General features: G+C 39.6%; 1 gene segment (V, D, J or C); it reads right to left on the reverse strand.

Annotated features, from left to right (window-relative positions):
* Positions 1–715: 715 nt before the first annotated feature.
* On the reverse strand, positions 716–27,757 carry LOC122674381. The segment is given in 9 exon segments: positions 716–1,291; positions 3,887–3,928; positions 4,217–4,261; positions 6,694–6,753; positions 12,030–12,359; positions 16,671–16,712; positions 18,476–18,477; positions 27,204–27,507; positions 27,593–27,757. Coding segments are annotated over 9 exon segments (1,101 nt in total).

Here is a 27,757-nt window from a genome sequence, read left to right on the forward strand (position 1 = left end):
GGATGCTAATATGGCTGAGGGCTTGCATGGTCCAAGCATCACTAATGTGTCTACTCCTCATGTTCCCGGAGCCAGAGCTGTAACTGTTACAGACGTGGACATGATGGTACTGCGAGCTCAGATCGCTGCCTGAGGTCACCCGGGCACTAGCGCAGACCCAGGGTAAGGTCACCCGGGCACTAGCGCAGACCCAGGGTAAGGTCACCCGGGCACTAGCGCAGACCCAGGGTAAGGTCACCCGGGCACTAGTGCAGACCCAGGGTAAGGTCACCCAGGCACTAGCACAGACCCAGGGTCAAATCCAGGCCCTCGAGTTCGGAGTCTCCGTGCTGCAGCCCCACCCAGGGCCCGCTGGCGTTGCTGCAGTCCTCATGGGGCTAATGTGAGGAGCAGGAGGCAGTGCTTGTGAGGCACTACTGCGGATCTGAACACGCACAAGTGCAAGTCAGTCACACTGTTGCCACAGGAACATCTCAAACCAAGGAGTCTGAATCTGGGGACTCTGAAAGAGAAGGAACCCAGGCACCTTCTTTTGGCTGTGGGTCCCCTTGGAGCCAGTGCCCCAAAGAGAGCTCCATGACCACCGTCTCAGGGAAAGACCTAGAAATGTGGGGTTGGCCATTATTATAAGCAGAACTGAGCTTGATACCACTGCTGTCATGCTGTTTCTCACCTTGATTAGATTCCATGGAATTAAAGTACACAGACAAAAAGGGACTTTTGATTTCTTTTTAGAAATTTATTTATTTCAAGTAGCAAAGCCAGCATCTCCAGGGTGTGTGACAGGGAAGATCAGGGCCGTGGTCTCGGTGGAGGTGCTCGAGGAGCAAACAGGGAACTGCCCGCTGTGTGTGCTTAGGGGGGCATGAGGACTTGGGGGTGGGGAGGAGCTGATGAGATTGTGGGGACAGTGGTGGGAGAGGCTCCCCTGGACGAGCCCTGGGCCGTGCCTTTGAGTAATGGCAGAATTCCTTGTTACAGAGGAAAACTGTCTGCCCAGTGGTCTGAAAAACCCTTACACAATGATAGAAAGTTATACACAACATCTGAAATAACCCAAACCCAGAAAGCAAGCCCGGCTGGGTCTTCAGTAGAGAGTTTCTGGGACAATAGATGGAGGAAGATTGACCCCTTTGTTGTCCCCTCGGTCACCAGCTCGTCCCATCACAGCAGACGCCTGTTCTCCTAAGCACACAGAAGGAGGTGATGACAAAGTAGACGGCGCTCTTGAGGAGGAGGACGAGGTAGGTGTAGTAAGCAGAGTTGTAGGTGAACTGCAGCGGCACGGTGTCTAGGAGAAGTCATATGATTATTGCCCATTCTTTCAAAAGGACAGGACACGCCTCCTAACACCGTGTGTGCGTAGTCACTCAGTCGTGTCCGACTCTTTGCAACCCCACGGACGTAGCCTGCCAGGCTCCTCTGTCCATGTGGATTCTCCAGGCAAGAATACTGGAGTGGGTTGCCGTGCCCTCCTCCAGAGGATCTTCCCCACCCAGGGATTGAACCCAGATCTCCCCCATTGCAGGCAGATTCTTCACCATCTGAGCCACCAGGGAAGCCCAATAAGGGGTGTGGTCACAATTATTTACTTCTGATCATCTACATTGGCGTGACACCCCTGTAACACCAAACCCCAAAGTAAACATTTATCATCACAACCACCACCACCAGGACGGCTCAGAATTCAGCTCACAGTTCAAGTCAACAACCTCAGCCAAATTCACTAGAACCTTCCAAAATATTAAAAAGCAAGGTTATACTTTTAATGGAGTCCAGTAGGGAAAATCATTTGTGATAAATTGCTTTCAGCATTTTCTTCACCCTTGCCATATGTCTAAAAAATAATGAGTGATATTCATTAACCACTAACCAAATGCTAAACAATTTTCTGAGAGCTTTGCATGCAAATTTTTAATCTTATTTAATTTTTACAATAACCTATGAGATCATTATTTTCAACCCCCATTTTACAAATAAACTGAGGACAGAGAGGAGTAATTTGCCTGACGTCACACATTTAGAAAGTACCAGGAACCACATTTCAATCCCAGTAACATGATTCTAATGAGCACATTCTTAGCTGTCATGTAGTTCTGCATCTCCACATTCAGTGCCTACCCCAGACACTTGATATTTAGCATAAATATCAAGTCGAATCACTGGTTTGGAAGGATCTGATGGATTACACCTTGTGCATCAGTGAGATTACGATCAGGTTACAATCTGTGAAATTTGGTGGCGTCTACAGTGGGTGGGGCAGGGTGTAGTAAAGTGAACATTGTGCAGAACGGAAGAAAGCGGTTAGCCCAGCTCTCAGAGAGCTTGGGTGCTCAGGCCTCACTCACCTGTCTCTCTTGGATGTCTCTCATCATGGCTGTGATGTTATAGGCTAATGCGCTTACTCTCCTTCGAAGTTTTACAAGAAATATATGATGTCAAGGAATAATTAACAACAGTGATGATGCATCTGACTTGGCTAAACGAACCACAAGGCTAAAGTCTGTTCCTGAGGAAAATTTCTCTCTTTATAGAGTCAGAACTCCAGAATCACTAGTATATGGGGTGGGAAGGATCTCAGAAGGTGACATGCTCATAACTTAACTGCCCAGTGTCAGGTCAGGTATTAGCTGAGTTTCAGGCCCCCTGACACATTGGGAATGAAAAAGGGATCAGCAGGACCAGAGCCAGTGCTTCTAAATTCACTAAGAACCTTCATGTAGGGAGAAGGGGCCACCAACTAGTACAGATCCTGTGCCAGCTAAATGGATACCCTATGGAGACATTCCACTTAGGTGACCTTATCTCTGTAATAACTCAAAGTGAAAGTGTTAGTTGCTCAGTCTTGTCTGACTCTTTGCAACCCCATGGACTGTAGCCCACCAGGCTCCTCTGTCCATGGAATTCCCCAGGTAAGAATACTGGGTTGCCATGCCCTTCTCTAGGGGATCTTCCCAACCCAGGGATCAAAGCAAGGTCTCCTACATTGCAGGCGGATTCTTCACTGTCTGAACCACCAGGGAAGCACTCCCTTTCAACTACTGAGTTAGGTGTAATTGTTCCCTATTGGCAGGTGGGGATCCTGCTGTTTAGCAATGTAAGTAATGTACCCACATCAATGAAACAAGTAACCAAAGAACTCTTGTCTGTGATAGTTGGAAGCCCAGGTACTTATACCCCCAGCCAGATGTCATTGTGTCAGGACCTTGGTTTTTGGATTTCTTACTCTATGTCAATGTCTTAGAGGAAGGATTCAAATGCCCTGGGTTGAAATTCCAGATCTAGCTGTGAGACGGGACAAGGGACTTAATTAATTTTAGCTCATTGCCCTCATCTGTAAAATGGGGGGAAATTAATATATACCCTCTTAGGAGCTTTATGAGAATCGTATTTAAAATACATGAGAGACATAGTATAAGGCCTTCTGTAAGAATATGAAACTCTCTATAAGCATCAGTTTATGTTATTAGCTATTAGCAACAACCAAAGACTCAACATACAGAAAAGCAACTTGGTGTCATTTTTGCATAGTCACTGTAATCAAAAGCTACACAATTGAGTGAAACCCATTGTTGAATAATTCAGAGCCTATCACTGCATCCTCTAATTGAGAGTCATCTCACACCAAAACCAGTATTTACTGTGTTAAGATGACTCTTACAGAATGTTGGATTTACTTAAAAAAATGTGTAACTTAAAATATATGGACTGTGTAACAGTCTGTATAATAGACTTACTTAAGATTTACTTATAGACCGTATAACAGTCTATTTTGCAATATCCAGACTTTCTGATTTTCTACCTTAAACCAAGTCCAAAAGTTTAATTTATCTAGAGGAAAAAAGTGCTATAACATGACATAAGGGCAAATATAGACAAAACTTACTGTTTTCATCTTTCAGACATGCTTTTGTAGAATTAGCAACTTCTAGAAGAGAAAATAGTAGTCAGTTATTCATACTTCACTATTTGATACATGATATATATGTATATGCATGTCTGTGTGTATGTATATATGTACACAATACACATACATATATATAAAATCTGCCAATAGAGACAGGAGAGATACTGATCAAATGTATGAATCTTAAAGTTTCAGAAATAATTGCTCTTTCCTACCATAAACCAGGAAAGTTCAAAAGGTAATTTCATCAGGAGGAAAAGAAAATGCTATAGGATGACATGAAGGCAAACATATACAAAAACATACTACCTTGATCTCTTGCACAAGCTTTTGTAAAATCAGTATCAGTGACTTCTAGAAGAAATGAGAGCAAATATTAATCAATTGTCCACACCCATTATGACAGTGTGTGTATGTATGTATATATAAGAGTGTGTGTGTGTGTGTGTGTGTGTGTGTGTGTGTGTGTGTATATAATCTGCTGATAGACAAGTCAGTCGGTTCTTAAAACTATGAAAATTTTTAGCATCACCATTCCAGATAATTGGTCTTTTCTACTTTAAGCCAGAGAAGTTCAAAAGAAGTTAATTAATCAGAAGGGAAAAAAATACTAAAGCATAACCTAAAGGTGCATGCAAGCCTGCTAAGATGTTTCAGTCATGTCCAGTCTTTTTTTTTTTTTTTTAATTTTTTTATTAGTTGGAGGCTAATTACTTCACAACATTTCAGTGGGTTTTGTCATACATTGATATGAATCAGCCATAGATTTACACTTATTCCCCATCCCGATCCCCCCTCCCACCTCCCTCTCCACTCGATTCCTCTGGGTCTTCCCAGTGTACCAGGCCCGAGCACTTGTCTCATGCATCCCACCTGGGCTGGTGATCTGTTTCACCATAGATAGTATACATGCTGTTCTTTTGAAACATCCCACCCTCACCTTCTCCCACAGAGTTCAAAAGTCTGTTCTGTATTTCTGTGTCTCTTTTTCTGTTTTGCATATAGGGTTATCGTTACCATCTTTCTAAATTCCATATATATGTGTTAGTATGCTGTAATGTTCTTTATCTTTCTGGCTTACTTCACTCTGTATAAGGGGCTCCAGTTTCATCCATTTCATTAGGACTGGTTCAAATGAATTCTTTTTAACGGCTGAGTAATATTCCATGGTGTATATGTACCACAGCTTCCTTATCCATTCATCTGCTGATGGGCATCTAGGTTGCTTCCATGTCCTGGCTATTATAAACAGTGCTGCGATGAACATTGGGGTGCATGTGTCTCTTTCAGATCTGGTTTCCTCAGTGTGTATGCCCAGAAGTGGGATTGCTGGGTCATATGGCAGTTCTATTTCCAGTTTTTTAAGGAATCTCCACACTGTTTTCCATAGTGGCTGTACTAGTTTGCATTCCCACCAACAGTGTAAGAGGGTTCCCTTTTCTCCACACCCTCTCCAGCATTTATTGCTTGTAGACTTTTGGATAGCAGCCATCCTGACTGGCATGTAAGGGTACCTCATTGTGGTTTTGATTTGCATTTCTCTAATAATGAGTGATGTTGAGCACCTTTTCATGTGTTTGTTAGCCATCTATACTAACAATGAAAAAACAGAAAGAGAAATTAAGGAAACAATACCATTCACCATTGCAACAAAAAGAATAAAATACTTAGGAGTATATCTACCTAAAGAAACAAAAGACCTATACGTAGAAAACTATAAAACACTGATGAAAGAAATCAAAGAGGACACAAACAGATGGAGAAACATATCGTGTTCATGGATTGGAAGAATCAATATTGTCAAAATGGCTATTCTACCCAAAGCAATCTATAGATTCAATGCAATCCCTATCAAGCTACCAAGGGTATTTTTCACAGAACTAGACCAAAGAATTTCACAATTTGTATGGAAATACAAAAAACCTCGAATAGCCAAAGTAATCTTGAGAAAGAAGAATGGAACTGGAGGAATCAACCTGCCTGACTTCAGACTCTACTACAAAGCCACAGTCATCAAGACAGTGTGGTACTGGCACAAAGACAGAAATATAGACCAATGGAACAGAATAGAAAGCCCAGAGATAAATCCACGAACCTATGGACACCTTATCTTTGACAAAGGAGGCAAGGATATACAATGGAAAAAAGACAACCTCTTTAACAAGTGGTGCTGGGAAAACTGGTCAACCACTTGCAAAAGAATGAAACTAGAACACTTTCTAACACCATACACAAAAATAAACTCAAAATGGATTAAAGATCTAAATGTAAGTCCAGAAACTATAAAACTCCTAGAGGAGAACATAGGCAAAACACTCTCCGACATAAATCACAGCAAGATCCTCTATGACCCACCTCCCAGAATATTGGAAATAAAAGCAAAACTAAACAAATGGGATCTAATGAAACTTAAAAGCTTTTGCACTACAAAGGAAACTATAAGTAAGGTGAAAAGACAGCCGTCAGATTGGGAGAAAATAATAGCAAATGAAGAAACAGACAAAGGATTAATCTCAAAAATATACAAGCAACTCCTGCAGCTCAATTCCAGAAAAATAAATGTCCAAGTCTTTGAGACCCTATGGACTGTAGCCCTCCAGGCTCTTCCATCCATGGGATTCTCTAGGCAAAAATACTGGAGGGGATTGCCATGCCCTCCTCCAGGGGATCTTCCTGACCCAGGAGTCGAACCCATGTCTCCTGTGGCTCCTGTATTGCAGGCAGATTCCTTACCACTGAGCCACCAAGGAAGCCCAACATAAAAGCAAACATACACAAAAACTTACCACTTCCATCTTTCGAACAATCATTTGGAGGCTCAGTAGTAGTGACAACTGGGGTGAAAACTACAATAAATGAGAGAAAGTATTGTTAATTATTCATGTTCATTATTTGACAGTGTGCATGTTTGTTTATATGTGCATGTGTAACATATATATATGTATGTATGCATGTAGCATGTATATATATTATATATATAATCTGCTGACAGATTAAAACATGCACCCTACAAATCCAGGAATAGTTCATCTAATACTATGTAATTCAGTAGATCTAATTCATATATTGTTTTCTACACCTGACAGTGTTTATTCAAAATACAATTTCAAGAAATATTTGAAGAAAGGCAAACAGAAAAAGAGGCTGCTCTACATCTTCAGCATCCACTGCTGATATGAAGAGATGTTCCCAAGATGAACACATCCAACCCTAGAATCCGCAATAGAGTCCCATGTTCAAGGGAGTCTGGCTCAGGTAAATTTCCCTTCTAAGCAAAGGAAAGCAGTCAACCTTTCCAAATCACACATGTTCCCAGTATCCCTGACTCATGATTTCTGAATTTGTGGTGTTTGTGGGCAAAATGAAAACAATATTAATAAGGCTAATAGCTAGTGAGCAACTATAACTAGCTTAACTACTTCACATGTGTTACCTTCTTTAATCTTCCAGTGACACTGGAATGAGGTGTATTTTGGAGGATTCCATGTTACAAAAGAAATAAGGGTCAGAGGGAAAGTGACTGGCAGAGAGTTGTGCCAATGGTACCAGTGATGGCAGAGCCAGCATTCAAAGGATCATCGTGAGACATTAAATGAGACAGAGCCTGTGGAAAGTACTTTGTAAAATAAGCCACAGAAAGAGAGAGAAAGTAACCAATGAGCAACAGAATTCTACTACTGTAGACACTAAAAACATCTTCTTTTCCAGATATCTTAATTATTCTTATCAGTGACCTTGTTTATTATAGGAGGTCAACACTTCAGTGCAATTCCAGGGATAGAAAATTCCAGATAAATATTTGTAAAAGGAAAATGGTTCCAGGAAAACAGAGTCACAGTGGTTTTTTGGTTTATTCCTTTTCTTCTGGATATGTTCTTATCCATATGGATTTGGTTCTGGTATGCCATTTTATGCCCTCATTGAGATCAGTTTTCACTATAAAAAATGAGTTTGAGCTGTAAAAGCTTTGCAGTAAATGCCAAGAGTGAAAATATTAATATAATCATCCTCAAGAACTGACCTTAATGTGTCTTAAAACACTCTCTCTGGGACTTCCTTGATGGTACAGTGGGTGGGAATCCATCTGCCAATTCTGGGGACATGGTTTCAATCTCTGGTCTGAAAGATTCCACATGCCACAAGGCAACTAAGCCCATGTCCCACAACTACTTAGCCCCTGCTCCACGGCACAAGAAGCCATTGCAATGAGAAATCCAAGCACCTCAAAGAAGAGTAGTCCCCACTGACCACAACCAGAGGAAGCCTGCAGAGAGTAACGAACACCCAGCGCAACCAGAAAAAATTGTTTGTAACTTTATTTCTTTTGCTTGCAGTGACTATGTTCATTAAAGATGAACAAACCTCTTATTACTATGAATTGATTGAGGTGAAAAAGTAAAAAAATTTCAGCATAAACTGCAGTGTATACTAAGACCTCTTTCTCAGTCAAGACCGGTCAAGAGCTTGGACCTGATTAGTTTTCTATCCATTCAAAAATCACTTCATGATTTGTGCTTCCAAGTGGATGTGATAGAATTCCAGCAGAGCCATTTCAAATCCTAAAAGATGATGCTGTTAAAGTGCTGCACTCAATATGTCAGAAACTTTGGAAAACTCAGCAGTGGACACTGGACTGGAAAAGATCAGTTTTCACTCCAGTCCCAAAGAAGAGCAATGCCATAGAATGTTCAAACTACTGCACAATTGCAATAATTTCACATGCTAGCAGGGTCATGCTCAAAATCCTCCAAGCTAGGCTTCAACAGCACATGAACCAAGAAATTCTGGATGTTCAAACTGGTTTTAGAAAAGGCATAGGAACCAGAGATCAAATTGCCAACATACACTGGATCATAGAAAAAGCTAGAGAATTTCAGAAAAACATCTACTTCTATGCTAAAGCCTTTGTGTGGATCACAACAAACTGTGGAAAATTCTTAAAGAGATGGGAATAGCAGATCACCTTACCTGCTTCCTGAGAAACATATGAAACAACAGACTGGTTCCAAATTGGGAAAGGGGTACGTCAAGGCTGTATATTGTCACCCTGCTTCCTTAACTTAGAGGAAGAGTATGTCATGAGAAACGCCAGATTAGATGAAGCACAAGCTGGAATCAAGACTGTCAGGACAAATATTAATAACCTCAGATATGCAGATGATACCACTTTAATGGCAGAAAGTGAAGAAGAACTAAAGAACCTCTTGATGAAGTTAAAAGAGGAGAGTGAAAAAGCTGGCTTAAAACCCAAAATTAAAAAAAAGAAGATCATGGCATCTGGTCCCATCACTTCATGGTGTATAGATAGGGAACAATGGAAACAGTGAAAGACTTCATTTTCTTGGGCTCCAAAATCACTGTGGATGGTGACTTCAGCCATGAAATTAAAAGACGCTTGCTCCTTGGAAGAAAAGCTATGACAAAACTAGATAGTGTATTAAAAAGCAGAGATATTACTTTGCCAACGATGGTCTGTATAGTCAAACCTAGGTTTTTCCTGTAGTCATGTATGGATGTGAGAGTTGGACTATAAAGAAGGCTGAGCACCAAAGAAGTGATGCTTTTGAACTGTGGTGTTGGAGAAGACTCTTGAGAGTCCCTTGGACTGCAAGGAGATCAAACCAGTCAATCCTAAAGGAAATCAACCCTGAATATTCATTGGAAGGACTGATGCTGAAGCTGAAGCGCCAATACTTTGGCCACCTGATGTGAAGAGCCGTATCATTGGAAAAGACCCTGATGCTGGGAAAGATCGAAGGCAGGACGAAAAGGGGACAAGAGGATGAGATGGTTGGATGGCATCGCCAACTCAATAGACAAGAGTTTGTGCAAGTTCTGAGAGATGGTGAAGGACAGGGAAGCCTAGCATGCCGCAGTCCATGGGGTCGCAAAGAGTCAGACACCACTGAGAAACTGAACAACAACACACTACTCTTGAATGTGAAAGTTAGTCTCTCAGTCGTGTCCGACTTTTTGCATCCCCGTAGACTGTAGCCCACCAGGCTCCTCTGTCCATGGGATTCTCCAGGCAAGAATATTGTAGTGGGTTGTCATTCTCTTCTCCAAAGTATCTTCCCAACCCAGGAATAGAATCCTATTCTACATTGCAGGGAGATTCTTTACCATCTGAACCACCAAGGAAGCCCATATAATATTCTTAACTTTTATCAAAAACAAGAAACTTCCCAAAAATAGCATTAGAAATTTACTAAAGAATGAAATTTACAGAAATGCCCTCTTTAGCTATATGGCCATGAAATCCATGGGAAACATTTATTTCAGAAATTAAGTGCCAAGTATCACACATGATAAAAGGGAACTTGTCTCCCCTATGGTAATTATCACCATGAAACTTACCACCCTTTTTATTTGTCCTTAATCACAGAAAAATTAAAACCTAATAGGACAGTTAGAGCCATGATTATATTAAACTGCACTTAGCAAATTTGTTTATTATGTATTTCTTAGAGTAGAATGAGTAGAAATAGAAATTTAGGGCCGTTTCTGTAATCTGTGTTGATTAGTTTAAGGAAAGAATATAAATAATACAGTAGGTGCATGAATAAATAGACCCATTTATGTTTTGGAATGCAATTTTTTGCTGACTTTATTTCACTTGCTCTTCATTGCAGTCCCAGGACAAAGCCAAGGCAAATGTTCAAGCTTGATTTGATCATTGGACAAACTAAGAACCAGAGAAGATAAAGACTTACTTCAGAAATTCGGACTGGTGCACAGCCAACATCTGTGCACATTTTATATGCTTGGTTCCCACTGCTTAAAAAGGCTTCCTAACCACAGGGAAAAGCACACAGTGATTCCTCTGATGGGCGCTGTGACCTGTGGTCTGTTAGGTGAATTACTCAGACGTTAAGCCCTGAGTCCAGTAAGTTAGAGGACCACCGTCAAGGTTAAGATACACCCAGCACTTTGCCCCCACCGCGTGGACACGTCCAGCATCTGCTCACAGGGGCTGCTTTGGGACGTCATGCCTAGATCATGGTGACCCTGAGTCATCCAGAAAAGTGTACATTCTCTTGACTGTAGTGCATTCTCCTAGGACAGTAATTCACCCGAGTGTGTCCATCCACACATTCCTCCAGACCTAGCATGTGCTAGGGCTACAATAAAAGTATCTTGAAAGATCTTTTCTAATAGCAAGAAATACATTCATTATGTACAGTGGGGATACGTTTGCACACTTTAGTCTCACCCGAACTTTAATTACAAATTTTAACTTCAAGGTTGTAAATAAAGTACAAATTTTAACTAAGACCATAATAAAAACTGCAGCAGTAAATTATTCTCTTCAGTTGGTCAAAAAGGTCTTTCAAGTTTTTTCCATAACAGCTTATGAAAAACCCCAATAAATTTTTAGCCCACTCAATACTTTTTGTTGAACTGCAATCTGGCTTCCTCATAAGAACATCATTTTGTCATTTAATAACCCACTGTTTCTGACTTATACTTTGAGAAAAGCAGGATTAAAGTGAGAATGACTGCTTGGTGAGTAGAGCATTCCTGAAAGATACATAAATGTTCTTATTTCCTGATCAACCAAGACAATCAAAAGTGAAATTTCTTTTTGCAAATTTGTTGTGCACTAAGTTGCTAGACACGTTCATATATTTTCTTTCATTTAATCCATACAAAGACCCTAAAATCATCATTGTGACTGTAATATTTTGGAAGATGAAACAGGCTGAGAAAGCTTCAAAATATTTTTTCTTTTTTGTTTTAATGTTCCCTTGACTGTACTATTTTAATTCTAGTGGAAATTTCAGGACATTTATGCTACCATTAAACAGAACAACATCTTAGAAAGACGTGTTTATTTGACTTGACAGAAAAGTTAGGGTATTGTCTTTGAAAAACTGTGTTCTGGGAGGTTATTGTTTAGTTGCTAAGTTGTGTCTGACTCTTCTTTTGTGACCCAGGCTCCTCTGTCTGGAACTTCCAAGGCAAAAATACTGGAGTGGGTTTGTGTTTCCTAATCCAGGGGATCTTGCCAACCCAGGGCTCAAACCCATGTCTCCTGCATTGGTGGGTGGATTCGTTACCACTGAGCTGCTAGGGAAGCCCAAGGGAGGTTATATTTATATTTATGTTTATATTCACATACCTTCTTTCACTGCAGGAAAAAGAATCTCTTGATCTTTTCTTCCTGCATTTTTCTCATGTTTGACGATACATATGTGCTCTTTCTTCATGGAGTTTTCTGTCACTGTCAGCCAGCTGAGCTTCATGTATGTGTCATTGGTCTTCATGGTATTTCCCTGCTGGGATGGCAGAATCCTGTTGCCATTCTTTTCTTTCCAAGAAACCTTAATAACATCAGGGAAAAAATTTTCCAGGAGACAAAGATACGTTGCAGCCTGTTGATGGTTGACTTCATTAATTGAAGGGAGAAAAATTGTGGGTTTGGGGGAAGTATCTGCAGGAAGTTTTTTATCTGCGGAGGGAGATAGAAAAGAATTTAAAATGGTTATTAGAGAAACACGGAGAACCATGAAATAAACTAGCATGTAATAAAAAGAAGAAAACTCGTCACTGAATTAGTGCTCACCATGGATTCCTTTCACAGTGGATTGTAAGGAACTTACTATCCTTCTTATTTTCAATAGGAAGAGATGTTCAAGAGGTTATGTAACTTGCCCAAAGTCACAGCTAGCATAGTGGAACCTGGACCACACATTGGCCTTTGTTCTTTTTCCACATGGTAAGATGGGTTATGAGTTTTATCTCCTTCCAAAATTCATGAACACATTGATTTTTTAACATCTCTTTTGTTCTATCATAGTGGAGCCTGTTTTAAAGTGGATGGATGGGCTTTCCTAATGGCTCAGTGGTAAAGAATCCTTCTGCCAATGTAGGAGACACACATTCGATCCCTGATGCGGAAGATCCCACATGCCTCGAGCAACTAAGCGCCTGCACCACAACTATTGAGCCTGTGCTCTAGCCTGAAGACAGGACTACTGAGCCCTTGTGCTGCAGCTATGAAGCCCCATGCCCTAGAGCCCAAGCTTCAGACAAGAGAAGCCACTGCGATGAGAAGCCCGCACTGCAATGACGAGTAGCCCCACTCTCTGAAACTAGAGAAAAGCCCATGTTGTGGCAAAGAAGATGCAGCACAGAGAAAAATTTTAAAAATAAAATTATATTTAAAAAATGAAGTGTTTGGGTGTGTGGTGGGAATGAGAATGGGGAAGAAGTCCAGGTAACTCTGATAGTTTCTCTAGAGGTGAGAATCTTTGACTTTTTGCTTTTTTCAAGCTTTTAATTTTATATTTGAGTATAGCTGATTAATAATGCTGTGCTAGTTTCAAATGTACTACAAAGTGATTCAGTTATACGTATACATGTATCTCTTCTTTTTCAAATTCTTTTCCCAATTAGATTGTTACAGAATATTGAGCAGTTTCCTTCCCTGTGCTGTATACAGTAGGTCCTTGTTGGCTATCCATTTTAAATATAGCAGTGTGTATATGTCAGTCTCAAAGTCCCTAGCTGTCCCTCCCTCCACCCTTCCCCCCTGTAACCACAAGTTTGTTCTCTGAGAGTCGGTTTCTATTTTGTAAATGATTTCAATTGTATCATTTCTTTTTAGATTCTACATATAAGAGATATATGACATTTATCTCTTTCTCGGTCTGAATTACTTCATTTGGTACGACAATCTCCAGGTCCATCCATGTTGCTGCAAATGGCATTGTTTCATCCTTTCTAATGGCTAAGGACTATTCCAGTATATATATATGCACACACACACCCCATGCCTCCCTACCCATTCTTCTGTCATTGGACAATTAGGTTACTTTCAGGTCTTGGATATTGTGAATAGTGCTGCTATGAACATAGAGGTGCTTGTATCTTTTCAGACCATGTTTTTCTCTGGGAATATGCCCAGGAGTGGGATTGCAGGATCATATGGCAGCTCTATTTTTAGTCTCTTAAGGAACATCCCTACTGTTGTGCATAGTCACTGCACCAATTTGCATTCCCACCAACAGTGTAGGAAAGTTCCCTTCTCTCTACTATTTTCCCTTCCTATCCTGTTTTGTAACTTGTGCTCTCTTTGGCCACATAACTCATCCTCATGTTTTGCAACTTTGTGGAGCTTCATTTAACTACCCTGGAATGAACTATATTTATCTTAGTTTGTCCACAAAGGTCCGTCTAGTCAGGGCTATGGTTTTTCCAGTAGTCATGTGTGGATGTGAGAGTTGGACTATAAAGAAAGCTGAGCGCCAAAGAATTGATGCTTTTGAAGTGTGATGTTGGAGAAGACTCTTGAGAGTCCCTTGGACTGCAAGGAGATCCAACCAGTCCATCCTAAAGGAAATCAGTCCTGGGTGTTCATTGGAAGGACTAATGTTGAAGCTGAAACTCCAATATTTTGGCCACCTGATGCGAAGAGCTGACTCATTGGAAAAGACCTTGATGTTGGGAAAGATTGAAGGCAGGAGGAGAAAGGGACGACAGAGGACAAGATGGTTAGATAACATCACCGACTCAAAAGACATGAGTTTGGGTAAATTCCGGGAGTTGGTGATGGACAGGGAGCCTGGTGTGCTGCGGTTCATGTGGTCGCAGAATCGGACACGACTTAGCGACTGAACTGAGCTGAACTGATCTTACTTCTCATATAAATAAATGTCAGTAGGAAATTTATTGTATCTTTAGATAATATACAGTCATTTTTTATAATGGGAATTAGTGTCCCTGCATACTTGACAATCTGTGATGTTGAATTTACAGCTTCAAATGTGGATTCACCTGCCCATTTCTGAACTGATGGGATTCTCCTGGTGGGTTTCTAATTTTATATACCATCCAAACTTCAGATCTGAAAACTTTCAGATTTTTGAGTGGAGGAGTTGATTGTTTACAGTGCCTTGAATTTGGAAACAAAATAGCAATATTTCCAAAACTTCTAATAAAAATGTATAATTTTCTGACATGCTTTATATAAACCTTATCAAGTAATGCATTTATCAGAATATTGCTTCACTTTAGGGAAAGTTTACCAAGGCACATTTTCTTTTGAAATTTCATTTCAGGTTTAAGCATGGTTAAGAACGCACAGTATTTTGACTCTGTGTCTCCCCCAGTTTTAAATCTACCCTATAAGTTTGCTGAACTTCTTTAGAGCTCCATGGTTTACTGTGTTTTCATCTGCTAAATAAAGTATATATATAATTAAAAATTAAATGTATGCTTCCTGAATTTCTTATAGACATGGTGTCAACATATATAACAAAACATAGTTTGCAAATGATCCCACTTAAATGCTGGGATGTTTCTTGATTATATATTTATGGTTAAAGTAATGGTTGAAATTATAAACGTTAAAACTCTTTCAAATTTATTTCCAAATGAAACACAAATACTTTACTCATATTCTCTTTGAGCTGGTTTAGCATTCTGAGGTCAGTTTCTTAAGAACAGAAAAATCAAACTTCTCATTTGAAAAGAAAAAGAAAAAAATTCTTGAGAAATTTTTCCTCTGTAGCAAAATTCCTGAGTTTTCTACTAAAGAAGTAAGCAAACAGAGGTCATTTTAAAACTTAACGTTGTAAATACAATTAGGTCCTAGTGTGTTTAATTTTATACACCTCACTCATGGTGTAAATACTATTTTATTGATTATAGTAGTAAGATACTGTATATTTCTCCCATCACATACTGTGTTTTTATTGCTTAAGAGTACTCTATTTTTCCTTATATTTTATAAATTAAATAATTAGAACTATTTCACATTTAAATAAGCAAATTATATTATGACCTTTGTATCTGTATTTAATTGACTTCATATCACGATCATTTAACTTATGAATTAAAATTTTTCTGATAAATAAGATCACGGAGCCCAAGTTTATTGGCTAAGGGCCAATAAATGTTTGTGTTAGAGATGATATCAATGAAGTGAAAGGATTCAGATGTAAAGCACATAGAACAACAAATATAAAAACAAATACATTTTCACTTCATTTTTCTTGACAAATAGAAAGCAGTCTGTTAAAGAGACAAATACCTCCCAATTCAATTCTGTGTGTGTGAGTGGACAGTAAGATAACTTTTTGTTCAAGGAGTTAGGAGTACAACTGCATCCTCTGAAGAATTTCTCTTCTGTCAATATTTTTGGCTGCAAACAACTCTCCTTCCTGGGTGCAGCTTTCCCTTCGCATTTGAATGGAGTATGGACACACCTACCCAGCACCGACGATGTGTTACACGCGTGTCAGGGACACTGCTGACAGGCTTTCACTGAATTCTCATGCGATACCTGCTGGACACATATGGCTGTTCCATTTTGAGGATTCAGAAACCGAGGCCAGAGAATAACTGACCAAAAGTGCTCATAAACAGTAAATGGTAGACCCAGACATCCTGATCAGAGTGACTCCAAAGCCAGATTCTTTGAAAACACCCCTTTGCCATCAGGAAAGGAAATGTGTCAGCTCACAAAACTTACCTATAATAACCAACTTTGGCCTTGAACCAAACACTTTCATGATGATCACATATATTATACAGGAACCCTTTATATAAGTCCACATGTTCACAAAGCCCAATCCTACATTTTCGCACAGTTGTCTATGGTATGCTCTAAGGATTTGTTTTAATATCTTTCCTAAACTCCTACATCTAATCCCCATTTGCATTCCCATTTTTCCAAACATTTTAAACTATTATTCCAATTTGTTTCTTGCCTTCCCTCCACTACCTTGACAAAAAATGCCCTTCTTCAGGTGCTTACCTAGGACGAAAACTTTTGTTCCGTCACCAAAGATCATGTTGTCTAAATTCCACAGTGATTCAACCTGTGGCAAAAACTTTAGACTAATTTAGCTTCTCTGAGTTCTTTAAATCCTATTGGAATCATTACAGCCTGGGATACGAGAGACCAAGTTTCTGGTCCTGATTCACTTTGCTCATAACAGGTTCCCTGGCTGAGCTAATCAGATTAATTAAAATTTTGGTGTTTGTTTATTTGAAAACATAGTGTTAGCATGAATCAGTTCGACATCCCTTTTAATGCTGAAGTGAGACCAATATGAAACAAGATCTGAAAAAATGATTTTATTAAAAATGCTATGGAAAAGAAAGACCATAATAATTATTACTATCATTATTTTTTTTCTATTTTTATTTTTATTTTATTTTATTTTTTTTATCAGTTGGAGGCTAATTACTTCACAACATTTCAGTGAGTTTTGTCATACATTGATATGAATCAGCCATAGATTTACACGTATTCCCCATCCCGATCCCCCCTCCCACCTCCCTCTCCACCTGATTCCTCTGGGTCGTCCCAGTGCACCAGGCCCGAGCACTTGTCTCATGCATCCCACCTGGGCTGGTGATCTGTTTCACCATAGATAGTATACATGCTGTTCTTTTGAAACATCCCACCCTCACCTTCTCCCACAGAGTTCAAAAGTCTGTTCTGTACTTCTGTGTCTCTTTTTCTGTTTTGCATATAGGGTTATCGTTACCATCTTTCTAAATTCCATATATATGTGTTAGTATGCTGTAATGTTCTTTATCTTTCTGGCTTACTTCACTCTGTATAATGGGCTCCAGTTTCATCCATCTCATTAGAACTGGTTCAAATGAATTCTTTTTAACGGCTGAGTAATATTCCATGGTGTATATGTACCACAGCTTCCTTATCCATTCATCTGCTGATGGGCATCTAGGTTGCTTCCATGTCCTGGCTATTATAAACATTGGGGTGCACGTGTCTCTTTCAGATCTGGTTTCCTCAGTGTGTATGCCCAGAAGTGGGATTGCTGGGTCATATGGCAGTTCTATTTCCAGTTTTTTAAGGAATCTCCACACTGTTTTCCATAGTGGCTGTACTAGTTTGCATTCCCACCAACAGTGTAAGAGGGTTCCCTTTTCTCCACACCCTCTCCAGCATTTATTGCTTGTAGACTTTTGGATAGCAGCCATCCTGACTGGCATGTAAGGGTACCTCATTGTGGTTTTGATTTGCATAACAATACCATTCACCACTGCAAGAAAAAGAATAAAATACATAGGAGTATATCTACTTAAAGAAACAAAAGACCTATACATAGAAAACTATAAAACACTGATGAAAGATATCAAAGAGGACACAAACAGATGGAGAAACATACCGTGTTCATGGATTGGAAGAATCAATATTGTCAAAATGGCTATTCTACCCAAAGCAATCTATAGATTCAATGCAATCCCTATCAAGCTACCAACGGTATTTTTCACAGAACTAGAACAAATAATTTCACAATTTGTGTGCAAATACAAAAAACCTCGAATAGCCAAAGTAATCTTGAGAAAGAAGAATGGAACTGGAGGAATCAACCTGCCTGACTTCAGACTCTACTACAAAGCCACAGTCATCAAGACAGTATGGTACTGGCACAAAGACAGAAATATAGATCAATGGAACAGAATAGAAAGCCCAGAGATAAATCCACGCACCTATGGACACCTTATCTTTGACAAAGGAGGCAAGGATATACAATGGAAAAAAGACAACCTCTTTAACAAGTGGTGCTGGGAAAACTGGTCAACCACTTGTAAAAGAATGAAACTAGAACACTTTCTAACACCATACACAAAAATAAACTCAAAATGGATTAAAGATCTAAATGTAAGACCAGAAACTATAAAACTCCTAGAGGAGAACATAGGCAAAACACTCTCCGACATGAATCACAGCAGGATCCTCTATGACCCACCTCCCAGAATATTGGAAATAAAAGCAAAACTAAACAAATGGGACCTAATGAAACTTAAAAGCTTTTGCACTACAAAGGAAACTATAAGTAAGGTGAAAAGACAGCCGTCAGATTGGGAGAAAATAATAGCAAATGAAGCAACAGACAAAGGATTAATCTCAAAAATATACAAGCAACTCCTGCAGCTCAATTCCAGAAAAATAAAAAACCCAATCAAAAAATGGGCCAAGAACTAAACAGACATTTCTCCCAAGAAGACATACAGATGGCTCACAAACACATGAAAAGATGCTCAGCATCACTCATTATTAGAGAAATGCAAATCAAAACTACTATCATTATTACTAGTGATTTCTTATTATTAGCTGACTGTGTGCTCCAACATAATATTTTAATATCATGGGACCAGGGCTTGCCCTTACTGATGGGAATTCAGTGTTTTGGGGTTACACCTGAGTCTGTGGCAATTAACTGTGAAGACTGGTTCCTTTTTTTTGCCTTCTACTATGCTCCACATGTCAGGAATTCTCAAAGCCATTGTCACAGGACAGGTGCTTTTCATACACACAACTTAAAGGCAATTGTTTGTCTAGTCTTACCCGCTATATTTTCAGGGTTAAACAACTCAAAGGGAACATTGGCTAAAGCCTAATATGTATAGTCAGTATATGGAATTACTTCACTTGTGTTGTCCAAAACAAATAGCTTCCCCCTCCTGTCCAATCAACAGCACAATTAATATTTTTCCAAGCTTTTACTAGAAATTTCAGCCTCAGACTGACTTCTCTCCAGCTCATGTATAGATTTCAGCTTGCAACTCTTGGCCTTCAAGGCAGGATGATAAGAGAAATGGTAGGATGCCTGGTTCTCAAATCCTATTATTGTCATGTTGGACTGTGAAAACCTTACCTGCCTGACCCTATCTGCTGAGGGTCACCATCTGTGAATGACAGTAAATGTTATGGTATCCACAGCATTGATGAACTGGCAGTATAAATGGGTTTGATTAAAGATCATTTCTTCCATTTTATAAAGTGGATGTTGAAGACTATATCCCATCTTTATTTCACTTTTCTCTTAACTTTGTGTATTAAAGTCCTTTTCTAATTTTATGTTGTAAAAGCACATCATATTAAGAAATTTGGTGTGCTTATTTTATCAGCTAATAAAAAGTATGTATTCCACCACCTTTTCATTTTTTTCTTTGTAATATTCACTTTTTTAATTGAGCTAGAGCAGACACATAGCTCTCTTACCATTGAGCATTAAAATCTTAACCTGTGCTTTCTGCTAGAAGTCCTTTTTCCTCCTGCTTCCCTGAGTGCCTTTGATCTTATTTCTTGCCCTTCCTGTACATGGCATTTTCTATCTTAGGTCTTCACAAATAAATTTTGTAAACATGCAATTTAAATAAACAGAAGCACTGTTTTCACACATGAGTAATAATACAAATTATAACCTATTACAAATTAAGAAGTAAATTAAATAATCCATTTAAAAGATCAAGCTACAGAGGAGTAAATGTTCAGAATACAAAAACTTAGACTTCATTTTTCTCACCTTGTGTAAAGGCCCAGACTCTGTCCTTTGGAATAAACAAGTCTCTACTGAATCCCAATATTTGCCACAGTAACTTGTTATGTGACTTTAGGCAAGTACTTGAACTTCTCTAAACCTCAGTTTTCTTATCTGTGGAATGGGAAGACAAGGATTCCTTTTGAGGAAAAGATAAGGCACTGAAACTACTTATCATGATGTCTAGCCCTCAGTAAATAGTAGCTGATATTATTATTATTCTCTTTAGTGGGACAATTTGGGGTCATTTTATCAAATTCTTTGGACAGATGAAATATATGAATTTTATAAGCAATAACTATTACATCATTTGAGAAAGAAACAAACTCATCAATGCAAGATCTGTTGTTTCTCTGGTAACCACAGGCCATAGAATACGGGCCCAATCAAGCCAGCATCTAGAATGCTTTTCCACTGGACTATAAGCTGTTTGAGTGTTGGGATTTGTTCTGTCTGTGTCTTGTTCACACTTCTGTCTCCAGCATCCACACAGAAACTGTCCTCAAAAAATGTTTGCTGAGAGAATGAGCAAGTGAGGATGTCCAACCACGCAGACTCTTTTCATGGACTTTGGAGCTGAGATGGCTTGAGCTCACAAATTCCATTACACTGGTCCATTTCCAAGCAATGCAGCAAGAATTGTCATGACATAAATTCTGACTGCTCTCAGCTTCCCTCTGTGAAGCTAGAGTAATAAGAAGTGGGATTTGCAAATGTTATATAGACATTTATTATAAGAAATTTTGTTTGCACTGCTGTTAGGTCTCAGGTGAAAATCAGTACTACAGGTTTTGCAGGTTATTGGGGAAAAACTATAGAGAATAGAAAATTTTTAAAATTCTCACTTAATAAGCCAATTATAAGAAAAGGAATTTTTTCTTGTAAATTCCTTTACAAAAAAACTTTACTGACATAAACTTTGCCAACAACTTTACTGACATAATGACAAATTATGTTGATGGTGTAAATATATTGAAACATAAATGAAACAATGAAAAAGATATGGTCCTTAAAATATTTTAATATCTAGCCTGAGTCTCTTGTGCGTGTGTGTGTGTGGATATTCTAAAAGATGAATTTCAGTGGCTTACAAGCAGGAAGTAGTTTTGTTTCCATGTAATCCATATACAGTGGCCACTAGCTGCAAAACTGTAGTTCTCATGATGAGGCCAAGTATGTGGCAGTCAGATAAGGGGGATTGTAAGGTGTTTTTTTTTTTTTTTTCTAAAAAGCATCTATCAGTCTTTCATGACTAAAATAAAAATAGAAAAGAAGTTACTTACCACAGGGAGCTACTATGAGCTTAGTTCCTTCTCCAAACATCTTCTTCCAACCTGAGCTGCCATACTGGTTCGGGCTCCTACAATGATCTCAGCCTTCTCCTACCTTCATGAAGTGACTAGCAGTTTAACAACTTTGGGCTGGCAATTTGACCTTCTGAGTTCTTTTGGAAGTCCTTGATAATAGATTTTATGGCATCTGATATTTTATAAGTTTTCCTCAGATCAATGGGCCCAAATATCTGTTTTCCATGGTGGACTAATCATTGACAATACTGATAAAAAATGAAAAGGATAAAAGCAGGAAAAGAAGAGTTTGACACTAGCAGGTTAACCACCTGTTCTGCTTTCCCACATTTCCAGGAAGAGGATTCAAAGAATTAAGACTTTAAAAAAATTTCCAGGTGCTCAGTTGTGTTGAAACTGCTCAGAGTTCACATCAAAGGAAAAGCTCTTCCTTTCTCACAAACACCAGGGCTGCTCAGTTAGTGATTTGGGAATATATTTCTGAAAGGAGGAAACTCTTCAGTAACTGAAAATGCAAATTTGCCAATTCACATGTACTTGAGAAATGTGGACAAAGTTCTCCATTCATCGGGTAACATGATTCTGTTTTGGGGGGAGGGAGAGTATTGTTGACTTACAATGTTGTTAGTTTCTAAGATGAAAACCAATAATACATGTTTTGCAAATTATTGGAGAAAGGAGAATGATTTTTTTTAATCTTAAATGATAGAGAAAATTCAGAAAAGTGTTTGTCACTTAATAGACCATTTACAATAAAGTGATTCAATTATACATATATGCGTGTGTGTATATATATATATACATATATATATATATATGTATATATTCTTTTCCAATATGTTTATTACAGGATATTAAATATAGTTCCCTATGCTATACACTAGGACCTTATTGTTTATATATTTTACATGTAATAGTTTGTATCTGCTAATCCCAAACTCCTAATCTAGCCCTTTCCCACCCCTTTCCCCTTTGGTAGCTATAAGCTTGTTTTCTATGTCTGTGAGTCTGTTTCTGTTTTGTAAATAAGTTCACCTGTGTCATATTTTAGAGTCCACATATAAGTGATATCACACGGTGTTTGCGTTACTGTGTCTGATTTCATTCAGCATATCATCTCTAGGCCCATCCATGTCACTTTGAATGGTGTTATTTAATTCTTTTTTAGGGCTGAGTAGTATTCCATTGTGTATATATACCACCTCTTCTTTATCCATTCATCTGTCAATGGACATTAGGTAGGTTCCAAGTCTTGGCTATTGTAAATATTGGTGCTATGAAATTTGGGTGCATATATCTTTTTGAATTATAGTTTTGTCCAGATATATGCCTAGGAGTGAGATTGCTGGATCATATGGCAACTCTATTTTCAGTTTTTTAAGGAACCTCCATAATGTTCTCCACAGTGGCTGCAGCAATTTACGGTCCCATCAACAGTGTAAGAGGGTTCCTTTTATTCACCATCTCTCCAGCATTTATTTGTAGACTTTTTAATGATGCATTCTGACCAGTGTGAGGTGAATCTTCATTGTTTTGATTTGTATTTCTGTAATAATTAGTGACAGGCAACATGATTCTTTACCACACTAACTAGAAATGAGAATACAAGTTGTGTGATGACTTATTATCTTTCATAGGCTAAAAGAAGAAATTTGTAGAATACTATTTTACTTGAAATTATAAATTCCTTATTTAAACTAAAATTTGAGAGCTAAGGCCAGTTCTCTTCTGATGAAAGAAGAAATGTCTTCCAGACTGTTCTGTAATCTTAAGCCACTCAATTGGATAAAGAGAAAAAGCAATTGCCAGAAGCAGCTGAATGCTCCCCTGAGTACAGATGAGCTGTTGATTTGCCAGGACACAGACAGGACTGACCCTGACCATCCCCATGTCCACTCCAGACCCGCCTTGTCATTGTTAAATCCAGCACTGCATCGAGCCTAGTGCCTTCCCTGTGGAGATAAATCTATATGATAGATATTATTGGTACAAAAGAAAAATGTTAAAATAAAGCTGTAATTCTTTAATATAGTGTTTACACTATATTTTCAAAAACGGTTACACTCATTAGCTCCTTTTATGTAAATGATGGTATTTTGAGCCAAGAAACAAGTTTCCACAGAGATGGGGATGTAACATAAAGATGGATGATCAGGTAGAAAATGATAGAGCTGGTATGCAAACATTTCTGTAATACCAAGTGCCCACCGTGTGCTACAGTAGGACGTGGAATCATTCAATACTGTTTTTCATTCTTTTTAAAACAATTTTTAGTTCCTTTTGGAATATAGTTGATTAACAATGTTTTGTCAGTTTCAGGTGTACAACAAAGTGATTTTAATTCTAATTTTGCCTATTACCTGCTTGATTTATTTGCTATCTGACACTCAGTGTTCTAACTCTGAAAACGTAGTAAGAACACGTTTTGTGTCTCACATGTCTCACATCATTATATATAATGATGTCTCACATCATTACAAGGAAGATGCATAGCACAATCCAGATAGAACACAGGAGTTCAGTGGATCCATGACCTGTATTTCCTTCCTCTCTGTTCCTTCTCTTTTTGGAAGGAGGCAGGTCACAGAGATACCACGGAGGGGACCTAATGTGGACTGGGGTACACCCTTTGCATCCCTTAGTTCCTTGACTTGAATGATATCATTGGTATCTCCTGACAGAAGAACTCTCTGTCACGGGGTCCTAGAGATCTCAGCCTTGCCTCCCAGTACACACTCTGTGATGGAGCTTCATGCTCAAGGTTGTGGGGCAGCCACATCCATCTTTGTCCTTCAGGGAGATCCCCACGCATCTCACACCTAACCTGAGCAAGGAAGGAGCTGACTGTAAATGTCCTATTTTTCCTGTGCCAGAGAGGTATGGAAAATTAATGTCAGAAAAGTTTGATTCAAAAATTCATAACTATATACCAATACAGTTTTTAAAAAATTAGTAAAAATCTATTACTATTCTACTCTATCACACTGCCCTCAATGAACATGACCTGGGCATCAACACAATACACAGCCATGCCTTTGCCATCCTGCATCCCTCACTTTGAGAGAGACAGACTAGCTAAAATGCTTCCCAAAGTAAGTGACAGTCTTGGGACCATTTCTTTCATCCTGGCAGTGACTACCCTGAAAACAAGATCACCCAAGAAAGATATGCTCTAGGTTTCTAAATCTGTCTCAGTAGGATTTTCATGCAGAAAAGAGCTAATCTATCACCATGGAGGTTGCAACTGACATTAAGTGGTATAATTCCAAGAGAGAGACATTTTGGAACGGTTATATTCTGCTTTAGACCTGAGAAAACTGATGCCTAAAAGTGTGAAGATCTTGCTCAAGGTCACAGAGCTCATAAGTGAAAAGCCAGAGTCAGTGAGGGGTGAGAATAGGGTTCACACCATAGTCGATGTTCATAGCAGGGGCACTGGGCTGTCTCTTCCTGGGGACTGTGGACCGTGTATTAATAGCTCTGTAAGGACATGGGTGACGAGCTGGTTCTTGTTGGCCACATTGTCACCAGTTCAAAAAATTCACTCTCTGTGGAGTCTGGCATTGGTGTGGCTGCAAGAACAGGAAAGAGTTGTATGAGGATGATGGGGAAGATGAAGTGAACGAACGTGAAACAGAGCTAGAGTAAGCTTCTGTCCCCTTTACCTCCACCTCTTCTAACACATACTGGGGGATCTCAGCTTTGAATTAGGCCTTCAGGGAAGGGTTGGGGGTTGGGCTCTTTCAGAAGGAAAGCATATGTGAATTATACATTTCTAACGGCAAAATCGGAGCTCAGGGAGGTAGACAATGAGTTTAGGAATCTGCAGGACCAATTCAGAATTTTTTACACTTTCCTTTTATTCATTGTTTTACCATTGCTATTAAGCTGTACATAAACTTTGAATTTCCACTTGAAAAGGGTCTAAATTCAGCTTAAACTTCAAAAAGATTTTATTCTTTCCTGTTTTGGGGTTGAAGAATCAGTGACACAGGCTCTTTTTTTCCTTCTTTTCATAAGAAGGTAGTGAATATAGTGATAAGTGATTTGTGTGATTTTCCTGTAAATGCAGAGATCAGAGGCATATACTTTTAGCTGTTCAACCTTCTCATTTTATACAAGAGAGCAGAATAGCCAGAGATTCACTCAAAATTCCATATGTGGTGACATTCAAGGAGACGTGTATAACAGGATATTGAATATAGCTCCCTGTTCTATACAATAGGACCTTTTTGCCAACCCATTCTATACATAATAGTTTGCATCTGCTAATCCCAAGCTCCCAGTCCTTCCCTCCCCCACCCTCCTTCCCCTTGGCAACCACATGTCTGTTCTCTATGCCCCTGAATCTGCCTCTGTTTCATAGATAGGTTCATTTGTGCCATATTTTAGATTCCACATATATGTGATATAAAAGGGTGTCTGTCTTTCTATTTTTAACTTACTTCACTTAGTATGATAATCTCTAGTTGTATTCATGTTACTGCAAATGGCATTATTTTATTCTTTTTTATGACTGAGTAGTATTTCATTGTGTATATGCACCACATCTTTTTTTTTTTCCATTTATTTTTATTAGTTGGAGGCTAATTACTTTACAATATTGTAGTGGTTTTTGTCATACATTGACATTATTCATTCATTTATTGATGGAAGTTTAGGTTGTTTGCATGTTTTGACTATTGTGAACTATACTTCGAGGAAAATAAACTAAATTAAAAAGAAAAAAACAAGAAGAGTAAAGCAGAGAACCTGATGTATCATCCAGGGTTAACTGCATCACCATGCGGATTTTTATCAACTCAAACTCAAGAATGTCAGGCATGCCAATAGAGGAGGACACTGAGACATTGCCAATATTGTTTCCTGGGCTTCAAACTGCTGTCTCTTCCCCCGCAAAATGGTAACAATGGGTGAGAAACTTAGAGACTGGAATCAGGCATACACTTCCAGGCTCAGCTTTCAAACATTTTGTGGCAGATCTACAGTCCTTCACCCTTGAAATCACTTATGTGACATTTTATCTATGTATCCTTTGAGGGAAATGGTCAGATTTTTATATTTTCAGTCAATACCAGAGCTATCCTTTAGAAATAAATGTGAATCACCAATTCAAGCCATAGACGAAAATGTTTTGGCTTCTGCATTAAAAAAAAAAAAAAAAAAGGACATTTAAAATGAATATTAGGACTATTTCTACTTAGTCCAAGATATCCAAAATATTTCAACAGTAAGTCAATATAAAAATAATTACGGAGATATTCCACTTTCTTTTTTTCTGCGACTATCCTCAAAATACAGCTTGTGTTATAGACATACAGCCCATCTCAGCTTGGACTCTTGAACTAAGCACATTTCAAGGGCTCAATAGCTGGATGTGTTCAGTAGCTGTTGGACTGGGCAGCCCAGATTTTCCTCCAAATGCTGCAGACAAGCTGAACTGGACGATCTTTGGAAAAGTCCCCGCCATCTGCACAGCTTTTTACCCGGGTCAGCCTCAGCTCCCATCAGATTTTACCCGCAGAAGCCCGAGAGTGCGGGGAGTCGTCAGGATACTGAGAGATCACCCCAGGGGGACCGAAGGGACCCGGAGGCGGCGGCAGTGGCCAGGTCTGGGCGAGCAGTGGGTCTCGGAGCATTTTGTGCAGAGCCCGGGGCTGCGCGCCCCGCTGTGCCGACCTCCAGGCAGCGCAGTAGTACACGCCCTCGTCACTCTTCGCCAGCTTCATCAGGGACATGGTGCAGCTCTTGCCATCCGCGCCGCGGGCCGCGCTGACTTTATCACCTCTTAGGACCGAATCCCACTGCACATCCCGCTTGGACAAGGCTAGATAGAGAAGCCTCTCGGGGGCCTGGCCCTCCAGCTGGCGGAACCAGTGGACGTAATCCACAGACCTGCTGACCTGGCAGGACATGGTGACAGCTCTGCCCGCGTGCCCCGCCATCACGGACGGCTGCAGCACCCTGAGGTCCTGCTGGATACCTGCAAGCGATGAGAGAGGGCAGCTTGAGCCCGCAGCCTCCGGGCGCGTCCCGCCCGGCCCCCCGGGGAAGGCGCGGGCACTCACCTGGAGCCACGAGGGCCCAGAGGAGGGCCAGGCGGCCCAGCGCGGCTCCGCCCCCTGCCCCGAGGGAAGAGCCCATGGTGGTGGGGCTCAGATTGCCCGGAGCCTCCACACCTGGGTGTGTGATGGAGGTCATGTCAGGGTCTGAGCCGGTGCTTCTCCCAGGCT

This window comes from Cervus elaphus, chromosome 18, assembly GCF_910594005.1.
Source record: "Cervus elaphus chromosome 18, mCerEla1.1, whole genome shotgun sequence".
Taxonomy (NCBI): domain Eukaryota; kingdom Metazoa; phylum Chordata; class Mammalia; order Artiodactyla; family Cervidae; genus Cervus; species Cervus elaphus.